We start from the raw sequence: 15,624 nt of genomic DNA, 5'->3' as shown, positions 1-15,624 counted from the left end.
CCAGCATCCAGAAAGAAATACTTCCGCTAAATTTTGAATATTTTGCTCGCACTAAAACTTCTTTAATGAGATATCTGACATTTAAAATACGCACACTGAGAGCTCGCATTTTTATGGTACCGCCTTTCCCTTAAGTCCAGAAGCGGTTTGATTATTAATTATATTTATTTCTGGAATTCACTTCATAGCAAAAGAATCCCTTTTTAACTTACTTCGGGTTTGATCCGAGCAATTTCGAAAATTTGCTGTCGAATATATGATAGACGCTAGGTACCGGTCTCCCTAGGAATTTCATCAAACTAAAAAATGAATTTGAATCCCATTTTTGCATTAATCTCGCATTAAAGTCTGTTCAACAAAAGCCTAACAAGGACAGGCATAGCGTAGTTGGTAAATCGATTGCCTTGTAGGTAGTTCACCTGTGTTGAAGGTTTTTTCAAAAAGATTTCTCTAACCCGAAAAAGAGGCGAATGACTCTAAGGTTAAAACTTTAATAATCAAAAACAAAAAAAACTTATGCTGATCATTCGAGATTTGTTTTTGTTTCTTACAGGGTTTTGACGTCTTACACACAAAGTAAAATATATTTTAAATTTGTATTTTGATGGAAAGAAAATGCATTTAATTGGGTTGATTTTTAAATATGAATCACAAATGATCTGCCCCTAGGGTAGACGTCGAAGTCAAAATTTCGGGATAAAACTGGTAAGTATCGTTATTTATAGAGATGACATTCAGCGCGTTCTATGAGGACTTCTGAAGTAACTTTATTTTTATTTGATTATTTACATATCGCCAACTAACCCCATACATACCGCCCACTTATCCGGAGCCAAAAAAAGTTGGCGGGATTTCCTCATCACATATTTCTATCCATAAAAATTAGGACAATTTGATAACATTCTGCGATGTAACCAACAGTCCATCTATTCATGCAACGTGTTCTCTTGGTACAATCTACCTAAATCAAAGAGTTAAGCAAAGAGATCTAAATAAAAACCGCCAACTAACCCCGTGTTCTCCTAATTTATTTACTGAAGAGATAAGTATTTCAAATATTGAATAGCTTTCAAGTTCCATTAAAGAATAAGTAGATAATTTATTTGACTCACACAATTGAAAAGACAACGATTTTTTTCGTCGTTGTAATAATTCGGAGACCCATTTATCGCAACACTTTTGAAAATGTAGTGCAATTTAGTGTTATAAAATAGATTTCAACGAAACATACGAGAACCCGAATCACAGATAACAAACACTTAGACTGAAACAGAATTGATAAGCTGGGTTTATGTATTGTAATTTAGCAAGGGGAATGTTACTTCAGAATAATAGTTGAACTCAATTTTGCATGAATTCATATTTTCCGTTAAGTTTAGGACATTTAAACATTTTCTAAAAATAGAACAAATCCATCCAATCTCTATCTAATTTTGAACGAATTTCGACCAATTTGATGTAACTGGCAATTCTGCATATTATATGGCAACCGAAAGAAAATAAACACGTTGACATCACGTGGAAAACTATTGAATTGATTCAATTCCCAATCACCTGGAATGCACACGGTTGCCATTTCAATATCTAGTCGAGTGTGGGAAGTGTGGTTTTCAAATTGTATTCATGCGAACATTGTGTGTGAAGCACATTAACATTACAAGAAATACCATTGACTAAAATTTAAAAATGATGCCCATGATCGCAAATCAGTCCAATAAAAATAGGCAAATATGCGATCACGTGAATATCTTTTCGTTCGCCTATAGATTTAATTGGTAGAATAATCAATGAAATCAATTTTTTTAAATATAGAAATGCACTACATGTTTTCCATCCGAAAGTGAAAATCATAAAATTGAATTTCTTTCGACTAAACATCTAGGGGTCCTCAGTTTGACTGAATTTTTATTTACAAAATTTGGATTAGAAGAGGAAAAATGAATGCCCAATGCCTTACACTAGTGGCAAATACAAATTTGTATTTGCTAGTGGTATATATAAAAGAGAACGAAAGAGCTAACATTTGGAAAACTTCTCCTCTGCCTTGAGTAGGAATCTTTACGGGTGATTCCAATATGCTATTTCCTCACGCAAGAAATATGCATTATTTATATAAACCGTTGATAATAAACATTATGACCCTATTTTCATTTTGGGTCCGACAAACATTGAATTGGTCGTTCTCGGGTATAAAACTTAGATTGCACTTATAGCGTGCAATTTACTTGGGATAGAAACCTTTCAACCTTTTTCTGCTGAATCCCTATTTCGCTGAAAATCAGCAATGAATCCCGGCTGTTCAGGAAATCGCCGACCGCAACTAAGTGTGTTTAGATGCATCCGACTGTTAAAATGACAGTAGATACCTCCTTTAAACTGTCTAAAGATAAGCTATTCACAGCATTGCCCATTTTTATAAACATCTTTAAATAGCATTTCGAAAAATATTTTTAATCTAATAATAATCGAAATTCTACTCGGTCTCATAATACACACGAAAGTCATGTGGAAAGTTCATACTTTACAAATCAATAGTATGACAATCAACGTTTAATGGAAAATATGTCATATTCACATGGAATTTGTTTGAGTATAGTTTGAAACACTACATGAAATGCGTTTTAATGGATTTCCCTGTGAAAATCAAAAGAAAATCATTTGTTTTACCTTTTAACATGAAAACGAATATGATAGTGATGTTTAATTCCGTATGATTTTATCGAGTGGATTATTTTCATTGTTCTAATCATTCAATAATTCTGAAAACAAAATTTATGTTATTTTATTTTTTTCCCTTTACTCCTGCAGTTAGGCTGCTGGTATTTTGATTTCATCGAACACTAAAAAATATGAAAATGTGAATCTGACAAATAATTTCCCGTAAGTCAAAAAATAATTTTGTTGATTCTATATGATTTTTTTAGCATCGTCGAAAATGTAATAAATATACGGGTTATCAGGAACAACGAAGCAAACATCAGCAGTGGTGCGCATTCCCTCTGTGCAGGACTATTAATATTAATATACATCAAACAAACGTGAACTTTTTCATTAATTCACAACCTGATGTATTCGAATGAAAAATAACGAATGAACCGTCGTTTCAAAGCAACCATAGTTCTGGCCAGCAAAAATCATCTATTCACCCACAGTGTTTCTCGAATGTTTTCACATTCGTCAACCGTCCGATGATCGATGAAATTTTTGCTTCTCGCTCGTACCTGCAGGTTGGTGTACGTGGTTACGGCTCAAATTACACAAAATTCGATGAAACTGCACGAGTGTAATTGATCGATCGTCGAGGGTGTGCCTCGATTTGAAGGACTGGACGCACTATTTTGAAGGTGGATTTTTTGTTGTCAAAACGAAGAAAATGTTTTCATCGATTCGAATCAAAAGTGAGATAGAGTGAAAAATGTTCGTTTGAGGCAAATGTTTTGATTTTTGTGTTTGAAAGGATGTGAATTTATCGCGTTCGTCGATTCGTCCAGAAGTTTCTTTGGTGGCACAGTCTCGTTTATCGTGCAACACAGTTGATCGATTGAGTCGACAGTGGCGCCGCCACCCGCACGTCAGCTTGAGTTCGGTATGATTCTGTGGCGGAGGTCACGTGAACCAACTTTTTCTTGGTCTTCGCTGTTTGGTAGACATCTTCGTTTCAATCTGACATCGTCGTCGATGAAATGCGTCGCTTTCGTCGAGTTTGCCACTGCGCCCGTCGAGACGTGAGCGAATGTGATCGAGCAAGAGAGATAACGGTGGTGGAGAGAGTGAACGACCAAAGCAAAACGCAGCAGCAGCAGCAAGCAAGTAGCAAATACAAGAATCAGTCAGTATAGTGAGAGCGAATCCGCAGCCAGCTAAAAAGCGTAGAAGCAGTGCTCGTGCTGCCTGTGGAATATCAGCGACAAAATTCAGAGCAGAGCACCACAGCAAGCAAAGCAAAAGCGTATACCGTGTACAGCAGCAGCAGGGCTTGCCATCATCATATAGGAGAAGTGTGTGTTGTTCGCCTCATCAAACAGCCGCCATTTTGACTTCGTTCGCGATTTGGTTGGTGGAAAGGTTTTTCGCTTGACCGTCGGAGGCATTTTTGGCGTTCCAGAACCGTCCCACCGCGGTCCGGACCGGGTTAAATCGACGCGCTTTAACATTCTCGTTCGTTTAAGACCTGTTCCGGGAGTAGGTCCGGTAGTGAAATTCTGTGAAAAAAGCGATTGAAATTTTGGTTCATTTTCTCGGTGCTGCTAATACCGACGACGTTGTTCGAACATCGAGCCTCTTTGAGACGGTCGATTGTCGACGGGCCAAGGTGTAGAGGAAAAATCGTCGGTAGACGGGGGCAAGCAGCACACAAAATCGAGAAGACGAGAGAGTTGCGGCGCGTTCGACGAGAAAAAAAAGTCGGCTGCCCAACAGAGCAGCGCGCGGAGTGTTTTGTGCAGTAAGGAATCGGATTCGGGACATGGCAAGGTTCAACCATTTTTTCCGTCTGAAAGTGAAGTGAAAGATCGGTACTCTTTTTTGAAATTTTGAAAATAATTGAAACGAGAGGATTAATTTTCGGGAAAAGATTCTCCGATGAGTGCTGGAACGGAACTGGATTGTGATCTAGTCTGTTGGGTTGAGTGGCAACATGTGGCCATTCGGTGTGTGTCCGCGCCGTAAATCCACAAAGAAAAAATCGAATTGAATTCTCGTTTCGTCTCGTCAAAAGGACAGTGACTTCTGTGTGTGTGTTTACGTTTCTCCAGTACTGTGGCCTGGCTCCGCGAAAAACCGTAATCGGGCGCGGTGCCTGACAGCGGCAGCAGCACAAACAATTGCCCGCTCGGCGGATGACAGCCAGAGGTTGGATAGTAATAAACAGAAAGGCGATTTTACTATAGAATGCACTTCACCCAAAGTGTTTGATATTTACACGCAAATTGTGACGTTTCGTTGTTTTGTTTATAAGTTGCAAACCCGGGTATGTGTGGTGTCGCTACAAATGCTGAGCGTTTCTCTTCGCTCGTCGTGTGCCTACAAAATGAAGCGTAATTTTTATTCGTTTCGATGCTACAGCGCCATGAAAGGCAGAGACAGTAAAATAATAGTGTAAAGTTCCGATACGGGGAAAACTGAAATAAAACATCCCTTACGGAAGCGTGGATCTTCCCGAAAGAAAAAGAGGAGAGCGCAGAAGCAGTATCACCAGCAAGTGGATTCGTAAACAATGGGTGATCATATGGATGAACCACCGCTGAAGCGAGCCAAGATTCGAGATGTGTCCGGTAAGCGAGCTCGGGAGGGTGTCCAATAGGGATCACCTGTTTTTTTTCTGTTTTTATTGATCATATCGTTCGAACAAATTGGAAAGAAATCAATGCTGGATTTTTGTAAGTTCAAACGACAGCTGATTGAAGTTGTTATGTGCATGAGCGATAGTGAATGGGTTGCCAGTGTTGTGCAAATTGTGTTGTTAAGTCACAAAGCTCGAAATTGTATGACAATCGTTTGGTACTTTCAAATATTGTTAGCGATAAGTAGGATCGTAACACTTGTCCTGCTGCGAAGTCGGTATAGATATGCCATGTTCCGCCACGGAATGTAATACCAATACTTTTGGATAATGACAACAAATTTGGGATTGTTTATAAATCCCGTACATTGTACTGTCAACGAATAAAATGTAATGGCATATTCGTTTTTGACAGTGCACTACACCGGTCGGTGCTACACTCATTCAAACTTGGGTGTAATCAGTCTATCTCTTTCTTTGCACTACACCGGTGTAGCACCAAGAAAAAACGAAAACGCCATAAGTTGCGTTGTTTGCGTTTGCGGTGGCTTACTTTCACTACTAAATTCTAGTGCTCATGTTTTTGATGGGGGAAAGTAATGCTACTATTTATACAGTGTTTATTCATTACTTATAAGGGCAACAATCGATCATCAGTAAACATATTTTTTTGCTTTCAGATGTTGTTTGTCCTATAGAACATCAACAATCCGATTGTGACTCGCCTAAAGGTCTACTTGCACTGACGTCAAGTTAAGAGAAAATGGCTTTGAAGCTTTCCTGCAGAAAACCAATTTTTATTAAAAACACCGATACCCTCGAGCAGTTATGACTTTTTCGTGTTTTCAAGTTGCACTACACCGACTACACTTGGTCATACTTGAAAGTAATAAGTGTCCTTATTCTACACTATATCAGTATAGCACAATGTAAAATTTGGAACTCGATAAAAAACAAAATTAAAATGACAGGGGAAACATTTAAATTAAGTTTTCCATTAGATGTTTGACAATTCGCTGATGTATTCTTCCTCCATCGAACAGAAAACTCCGTCCCAAGAACGTCTTTCGTTGCCATTATATTCGTTTAATATTGGACCGAGTCGACGGTAATGTAGGACGTCGAGTCCACCCGAAACGTCAAAAGGAATGATCGAAAAAAAAATATTTGGAACTTTTAGGGAAAAGTTAATTTCTTAAAAATCCTTGAAATTTGAAGGATTTTCAAAAATTCGAAGGAATTTCACCATATTTGTTAGACAAACCTGAAAACTAAGAATTATCTGAATGTTGTATGGAGGGTCCTAAGTATCGCATAAAATCTATGAATTCAGTAGAATTCCTGGGTAGTTTAGGATTTTATAAAACTGCGTAGGATCTCTCAATGTCGCAGAGCTTTTCATGAAATTCCGGAAGTTGTTGGTATCCAGTTTAATCACTCGTATGCTATGATAAGTGGATTGAACTAAGGTTGCTCTTTCAATTTTTTATGTTTCAACCATAGCAGTTTTAACCTTTGCTCATTCACCTTCTTGCAGGTTGGAAGAATTTGTTACCCTACGTACAAAGCTATTGGCATCTTTCAATTTGTTTAACATAGTGCTCAAAGGTGCAATACGAAGGTTTAGTGTGAATTGGAAGGGAACTAACCGTCATGGGATGTCATATGATTCTTGGCTTCGTGGACGACATCAACATCACTGGCGATGATCGCAGCGCAGTGGAAGAGGACTCACTGTATATTCTGATAAGATGTATGGCGCTAGTACCAAATCGAGATTGTCAACGAATTCATATATTTTAGAACATTAGCGACATGTGACCGCGGTGTTAGCCACGAAGACGCCTATTCGTCATCGCACAAAACTGACTTTCTAAACAAATCGCCGATCCGCCTTCTACACTATACAAGAAGATACATTCAACAAAGAACCTAAAAGAGGTCGCCGATTTCGGTGACCAAAACTCGTGCAAAGAAGTTGTACAGGAAGAAGATTATGAAACCATTCTGCATTGTGATAAACGATGAGGCCTATATCGGGGCCGTCCCTAGCCAAATGCTGGAACAAACATACTGCCTCGACACAATTAAGTTGGCCGTCCTTCAACTTCGACAACTTCTAAACGGCGTTAAGAACTGCCTACATGCGGCATCCCGCAAGGAAGCAATCTCGCCCTTGTAATATTTCTCTCTTATTTTAAAGATGTTATTATGAAATTGCAAAGGTCCCACACCACCTTTTGCTGGGAAGTAATGCATAACAAAACAGTCAAACGGAGACGCAAATTATACCGCCAACACGCTGCAAGTCGAAAACCTCCCTAGGCTGCCATCGACTGAAATTTTGAGGGATCTAGGAAATCATTCAACCTGAAAGTTCACTGCCGAGACCTGTTTGGAGCTAGCGAAGCTTTGGAAAGCAGTGAAGTCTACACCGAATCCGAACGGAACGCTATATCCGTTGACTTGCCAAAATGCAGGAGAGCTCGTACGAAAATCATTCTGTTGCTGGAACCTGAAAATTACGCGCATGTGTGTGTGCAAAAACCGCTCGAAAAGTTTAAAAGAGGCTAGAAGCGACATTCGCAGATACTTTTACGTAAAGTGAAAAGAACGCTTACAGGTTTTCCCAGGGAATACAAACCGCAACCAGACGAAACTGCTTCAGAAAGCACAATTAGAAATTAGTGTCCAAAACTGAAGCCAGGCTTAGCCCAAAAAAACTGAGCAAACAAAAGGGCCAAATTGCAAACGATGATATCGAAATGGACACATCGCCAGGGAATATAGGGCAAAACATTGGACAAGGAGAAATCCGGTTTTGCATAATTTTAGCAGCAAACAATAGCACAGCGGATGCAGGCTGGGATTTCGATTCTGGTGCGTGAAATGTTTTTACAAAAGATCAAAGCATACTCATCGATGAACGGTCAATGGATGGCGTTGTCATAGTTCTCGATAAATGTAAGATGATTATTGTTACTACTGGTGTCTTGAAGTTATATGCAAAGCATTACCTGGAGAATCTAATTCATTCACCCGATCTCCAACAATCTACTGTTGGTTAGCCAAATTCTTCGACGTGATCACAAGTTGCGGTTCAACAACAAAGGCTTTAAAGTGAAAGGAAAGACTATTTTCATTTACCACAAACACCTGCCTAAGGTATCTAAAACGACCAACCTGCTCTCGTGTACAACACATGTACTCGATGGCGTCACTGGCGGATTGTAAACCGATGTTATTTACATGGATCTATCTGCAGCCTTCGACAGAATCTACCATGATATGGCAATAGCGAAGATTAACAAACCCAGTATTCTTGTTGCTAACTAGCTGAAAAATAACTCCAAATCAGCATTAAGGATTGAAGGAAGTCGTCTCTGTCCAGTAATTTTCCTCCTCTACTATAATGACGCCAATATCAAGTTACGAGAACTCGCTCTATTCTGGCCAACAAAACACGTTCCACCTCACATTTCATTGTTTTTTTATGCTGCTTTTTTGCCATCGAGATCTAGTGCTCTTTTGAAATCATTTATTTTGAGGTGCGACTTGCTTCGATTTTGATAGCTGCTAAAACAAATCAAAGCTCAGTCAGAAAAACGTGTGCAAATTGTTTACAGCAGCCGTTCTCAACCTTTTTCGTACCACGGACCCCTTAGTTACTGCGGACCCCCACGGATAAACATCGATTTTTTAAGTTATTTTCAATTTGTTAGGAAACAAGACTTGAAATTTCAATCTGCACTCGGAAAATATATTTTTCTTCGCCGACCTCCAGCAACGACTTCGCGGCCCCCTAGGGATCCGTGGACCCCAGGCTGAGAATCACTGGTTATCAGTGACAAATAATATCCAATTACTTTGTTGTGAATTTGTGTCTCGCGTATACCCCAACCGAATGCAATGCAGCACAATTTATTCCAAAGCGGCTTTATGTAGCTCCCCAGTAACTCTCTTTCACAACATCATTCTATGCGGTTCATGCATCTGCTAATTCCGAAATGGAGAGCTACTAAATCGGTGTTCGTTCTTTTATAGAGAAACATATAACAGAAAATAAAATAAAGACGTAACTCGACCCACACAGCGAATAACGGAAGTTATTCAAGGAGCTACGTAGACAAGTTTATATTTAAACATTCTGTTTTCCGTTATGTATTCTCCACTAAACAGTGCAACAAATAATAATTTTCCGTTCCATTATTCGTACAACAACGATTCGTTGTAATATAGAATAAGGTTATTTCCCATCAAAACTTACGTATGGTACCAAAAATACCGGTATTTATCTTAAATCAGTACCGGTATTTCGGTACCAAAAATGGCATTCCCGAGATTTTCGGTACCGGCATAACTAGTACCACAACTCTACACTTGACGAGGAATACGATAAAAGCTAAAATAATGTGTATCCTTAAGTATAACTAGTTTGAGCAACCACCATTGGGGTCAGTCTACTTTCTACTTCTGCCGCAGTCAGACGTACAATCGAGCCAAGTGAACAACAGGCCTCTCGATCTAGTGTGCATTGTCTCGAGAACAAAGGAAATATCGGATTATTCTTGTCATCATGAGTAAAGTTGACGAAAAAGCTCTACTCCGACCCAACGCTGCGGTCGTTGACTTTAAATTTTGTTTAAAACGACCGAGTTTTAGAGAAGTGGAATATCTTCTGAAGGTAAAAATGCAACTTAGGCTTGCGGAAGTCTTGTACCTTCAGTACCATCATCTTCGCAATGTAGTGTTAATATCATTCAACACGTTAGCACAAGCCGAGCGTTTCGTTTTGAAGAACAATTTAAAACACGTGGTTGAAAGTGACAACGTTGGAATTAAGATTCCCGTATACATTGAGAATGATTGTATAGATGTAAGGTTATATGACCTATCACCTCGTACCCCTCCTGAGCCAATTGCAAAATGCATGTCGCAATACGGAGAAGTAGAATCCGTTACACCTGATACTTGGAGAAACTTCTTCCCGGGTACACCTAACGGCGTTTTTGTAGTGAGGATGCGGGTTGAAAGGCCTATACCCTCCTACTTGGCAATAAAACTCAATACTCACGGAACTACAATTATGCAAACTACACTATGCACCCATGAGGGGCAAACTCCTACGTGCAAGTATTGTAGTCAGACAGCTCATCATGGACAACCTTGCGCGGAAGATGCAGAGGAAAATGCATCTCAACCGATTGCTAACTCATCTATGGCAAACCAACCTAAAACAGAGTTTTCAGTACCAATGCCTGAACCACAAACGGTGGCCAAATTTGTGGCAACTGTTCAGAGCATAATGACAACCGCAAAAGAATCATCCAGCACCCCAAAAGCAACTGTAAGCAACATCGGCAACGAATGCAGTAACAATGACGACGGATTTACACTGATCAACAATAAGTGCAAGAAGCAAGGGAGAACATCTGATCCCGTACACCAAGCCAGCTTCGACCGGGACGTGAAAAACAAGAGAGAATTAAATGACCCCCCTGATGCTGTTTGCCAACAGACCTCGCGAAAGAAGGTCTCCGCTCGCAATAAGAAGTTGCGCGCACGAGATCCGATTAATTAATTCTTGTTTGTATTTTTTATTTTTACATGTATTGAAAACGTATAAAAGATCCACGGCTCCGTTAAGGACATTATACATGCGAGCCACAACATAGCTCCTACGCCACACACACCCCTCTCCAGTGCCTAACCATGTATCTGACATGATCAAATATAAAAATACGTTTTTCAACACACTAACCTTGCTGGTGTGCCACGAAACTGCTACTTAAGGAAGGTAGAATATTTTCCTATACAATCAATCCGAGTTTTTGACGGAATGCCATCTGTAGCTCCCATTTTGTGCGAAAATATCACCCCTCTTCACTTGGGGTTTCTTTTCGAAACACTCTTCTTATCGTTTTCATTGCACTTTTTCAAATGCACTTTTTTCACACACCACTACAAAAACACTCGCGAAACTTTAATCGTTTACTAACAAAACTTCAAATTATCTACTAATGTACAGATGACCAAAGGAAAATGTTCGGAAACTCTCATTTGTGCGTTTGAATTTTCACTTCAGATTTCAGTTTTTCCTAATGTAAACAAGCGAGTCGGTGCCTAGCAACGTGGCTTCCACATATCTTCACCTTAAGCTACCGCTATGAGCCGTGTCAAATAAACGAATTTAAAAAAAAAAAAAAAACCACCATTGGGGCTAACGAGTGGTTGTAGATACAAATAAAGTCGTCAGTACCCTGATAACAACCGAAATCAGTCAACTTCCACGTCTGATATTAAAGAATGGGCATTCTGAGTATCGGTAATTTGAAGCTATTGAAGAATTGGACATGAAATCGAAGAAACGCACCCTGCTCACATAGCGCTCTGGATAAATGCTCATTAGTAGCATCAAAAGAGATTATAACTACTAGAGGGAGCAAAGCGCTAATGTCCCCATGTATTCACGGACTAAAATATGAAAAAAAAATCCTTCTAGTCACCAAGAAACGTGACTGTGAGAATAGGGCCTAGGGTCTCGCTCTAGCATATTATATCCCATTACTTTGACATGTGTGTACCTGTGGCAATATGTGTCAAACTAATGGGCCTAGCATATGTAAGAGCTTGATAATAAACCATCAGTGCTAACAGCGACATTCGACTTCTAGTAGTTATAATCTCTTGTAGTATTGCATCTACTGTTTGATAACCAATCGATAACCATAACCGCTAGAATAACCTGCATCAAAGTGGCCTTTGAAGAATTCCGTTGATAAACATTCCAAAACAAGAGGTTCCCATCTGGAATATTCTTTTTCTCATAATGAGAATGATTGTACTCAAAATATTTTAACAAAAAGCTTAATAATGGCCGATCGCCTTTACGCCTGAAGGTCTCTGCATAGACGACATAAATAAGTTTGATATATAGAAAAATCAATGCAGAGATATATGCAAAAAAACAAAAATCTCAAGGAAAGGGGACTAGCATGTACCAGAATAGATGGTTTAATTGCTCCTGTTCGCACAATTCAACCACAATGCAACCGCTTGGAAGTATAACGAAAAATACAATGATTATCAGAGAAATTTATTACTATAAAATCTACTTCTTAAGCTTTCCGTACTAAATCAGTTCCTCTCAGGTCCCATATCGGTGATAAAATTCGAGTATGTGCAAAAGGTTTATTTGTGAAAATTGATCTTAAAAATTCAAGTCGAGCTTACTTCTGAGTTAAGTATAAGCTTCCTGGAATCAAAGGCCCGGTTAAGGTCTGCAAACTTATGTTCTTAGCGACGTTCGACGTGGAAAGGTACGCAATTTAGCTGCGAAAGAATTGGCTGGCCAGATATTGCTTCCGATGATGGACGATTGACCAATAGCTGTCAACTAAAGATAAGTGAACAACACGTTTCGTATATCAAAATATGCATTCTTTTGTTTCCTGCGTATACGAGTCATTGTGGCCGTGCAAAGTCAGATCGGCTGTTTATCAAGTGAACTTAACATACTCCGGATATACAAAATGCACCAGGAAAATTTTTCCCTTTGATGGTCTTGTTCCAGCTCCTTATAGCAGTTACCGATTAATTTTTAAATCTTTGAACCTGTCATTCCGGGAAATGCCGTCTGACGCAGGTCAGAAACAGTTGCCAACTCCTCCTCTAACTTCGCATAGGGAGGTTGACTCTATTCACGCCGCTGGCGAAACAGCCAAAAAATTCCAGTGGATATCCATGAGACTGGTTCATGTTAATTTCAGGAATTCTCAGAACTACCTTTTCAAGTGATCTAGATGAATTTGAGTAACATAACGGAGTGTAGTGCACTTGGGAGTCGGTACGCTATTCCGAACAATATTATGAGTGGCGTTAAAATTCCACGAAGGAAGAGATTTGTGGAATCCCGGACCATATACGCCCGCAAGTGATCCCCAATATAAATATGACAAAATGTTTTACACTGACGGATCAAATCTCGATGGGTCCACTGGCTTCGTTATCTTCAACAATACTATCACCGCTTCATTCAAGCCCAATAATCCCTCTTCAGTTTACGTCGCAGAGTTAGCTGCAATTCAGTACAGCCTTGGGATTATCGACACTCTGCCCACAGATTACTACTTCATCATTTCGGACAGCCTCAGTTCTATCGAGGCTCTTCGTGCGATGAAGCCCAAAAAGCAATTCCCATATGTCCTGGGGAAGATACGGGAGTCCTTATGTACGATATGAAAAATGTCCTTATGTACGTTATCTGAAAAATCTTATCAGATTACCTTTGTTTGGGTCCCCTCTCATTGCTCTATCCCGGGCAATGAAAAGGCCGACTCATTAGCAAAGGTAGGCGCATTAAATGGTGACATATACGAACGACCAATCTGCTTCAACGAATTTTTTAGTATTTGTCGTCAGAGGACACTCAACAGTTCGCGAACCTCGTGGAGCATTGGTGAACTTGGACGATGGCTACATTCGATTATCCCAAAGGTATCAACGAAGCCTTGGTTCAGGGGGATGGATGTGGGTCAGGATTTTATTCGTGTAATGTTCCGACTTATGTCCAACCACTACACCTTAGATGCGCATTTGCGGCGTATTGGGCTTGCGGAGAGTAGTCTGCGCGATTGTGACGAGGGCTATCACGACATCGAGCACGTTGTCTGGGTATCCGCCGGGTATTTGGACGCCAGGTTTCAGTTAAAGGATTCCCTTCGGGCCGAGGTAGACCACCCAATGTACTAGTTCGAGAAATGCTGGCAAATCGTGATTTCCGCTATATGTCCCTTATTTATACTTTCATAAAAACGATAAATATCCCAATTTAGCCCTCTCTTTCTATTTCTCGTTTTTAGAAGTTTCTTCCTGCCTTGTGGAACCGATCAGCTGCAGACTGCCACTATGTAACCGCCGTCGCCCTTACCACTACGGAAACTGAAGCGAGAGCGACTCGAGGTCCGATGACTTTTGAAGGATTCCCCGCGGGTCCGAAGAATACCATCCGCCAATCCGACCTACTAGACTGAGGCACTAATTTGTTTCGCTGATCTCCCGTTTGCCCGAAAGTTACAAGTTCTACTCTTCTCTCCCGGTCACCATGTACGCCTTCTCTCCCCTGTCCTTGATACAACTACTTCTACACCGATTTTGGAAATGACCAAGCATAAGTCTCCGATGAAAAATCAAATTTGTATTCCGTATTCCTAGTTTTAAGATAGTTGTAATTTCTACTCTTTGTTAAAATTATTGTCCCCCATCTTGTAAATAGAATTGTATCCCTAGTTTTAAAACACCTGTGAAATTTTTCATAAATATTTGTTCCCCCTTTTGTGTATCAAACTATATTGTTAGTTTTAAGATAACTGTAAATATTTCCTAAAAAACTATTACTATTGAATTCCTTGTTTTAAAAGTTTTCATAAGAAAAAATATTTTGCCCCCTCTCTTGTATATAGAATCTTTTTTCTAGTTTTAAGATAGCTGTAAAATTTTTCTCCTTTATAAAAAAATATTTCAGCATTGTAACCTCCTAGTTTTAAGATATTCAAAATGTAAAAACAAAAGAATTTGGCACCGCCAAGCTAACGCATTTGTGCCTATCCAATAAACGAAATGAATAAAAAAAATACTTTTAACGTTTCTCAAAATATTAGTGGTTTAAAAAAAAGGATTGCCACCTGTGGCTAATAAGGACGACCAGTTTGAAGCTGAATTTGGATGAGTTTGGAGATTAAGCAGAGTGTAGCTATATTTGAATAATGCGCAAAATGATTTAATCCAATTTTCCTTTTTCGGAAATTATTGCATAACGTCAGGCGTTTTGTACTTGAACCAAAAGACAAGAGTTCGTTTTTTCAGCAGCAAACCAGAGCTTCCATGTTGGCTTCCCGGAACATCACACGAAACTAGTCAGTTGCTTCAGGTGTTCAAATATGTCATGTAAACTTTTTGGATATTTACTAGTAATATTTTGGGAACTTGTTTAGATACCTCGTCTTACTAGAAACTCAAATGGTGCTAGCTACTGACGAGATGAATTCGAAACACAAAAACCACAAACTTAATTTGAATATGTATTAACTACAAGATTTTAAAAATCTTTTCAAAAATATGGCTGCCTTCATTTAAATATTTAAAAAATCGCGGCGGCAGAATTCTATTTGTGATTTTAAAAGCCAATATTATTACTTATTACTTTAAAAAACAATAACATCAATTGTCAATCATTTTAAGCTAATTGATTGTTCCATCTACAGGTTCAAGGTACAATTGTCGCCCAATTTATAGGCACTATCTACAACGGTGGTGTCCATACCGTGCTGCAATAATTTCTCGAT

At 39.3% G+C, this 15,624-nt stretch overlaps 1 protein-coding gene across 3 annotated transcripts in view; it reads left to right on the top strand.

The window, feature by feature from the left end:
- Positions 1-3,658: 3,658 nt before the first annotated feature.
- Positions 3,659-15,624, top strand: part of LOC131678613 (histone acetyltransferase p300) — a 49,340-nt gene continuing 37,374 nt past the window's right edge. The window contains exon 1 of one of the 3 annotated variants that reach the window (XM_058958844.1): positions 3,659-5,273. In XM_058958844.1, coding sequence (XP_058814827.1) covers positions 5,216-5,273 — 58 coding nt within the window. In that variant the 5' untranslated portion in view covers positions 3,659-5,215. The remainder of the gene's footprint in view (positions 5,274-15,624) is intronic. The other 2 variants (XM_058958836.1, XM_058958854.1) reach the window with 2 other exon arrangements.

This window comes from Topomyia yanbarensis, chromosome 1 (genome assembly GCF_030247195.1).
Source record: "Topomyia yanbarensis strain Yona2022 chromosome 1, ASM3024719v1, whole genome shotgun sequence".
Classification (NCBI taxonomy): Eukaryota; Metazoa; Arthropoda; class Insecta; order Diptera; family Culicidae; genus Topomyia; species Topomyia yanbarensis.
This window is presented reverse-complemented; position numbering and strand designations above follow the sequence as displayed.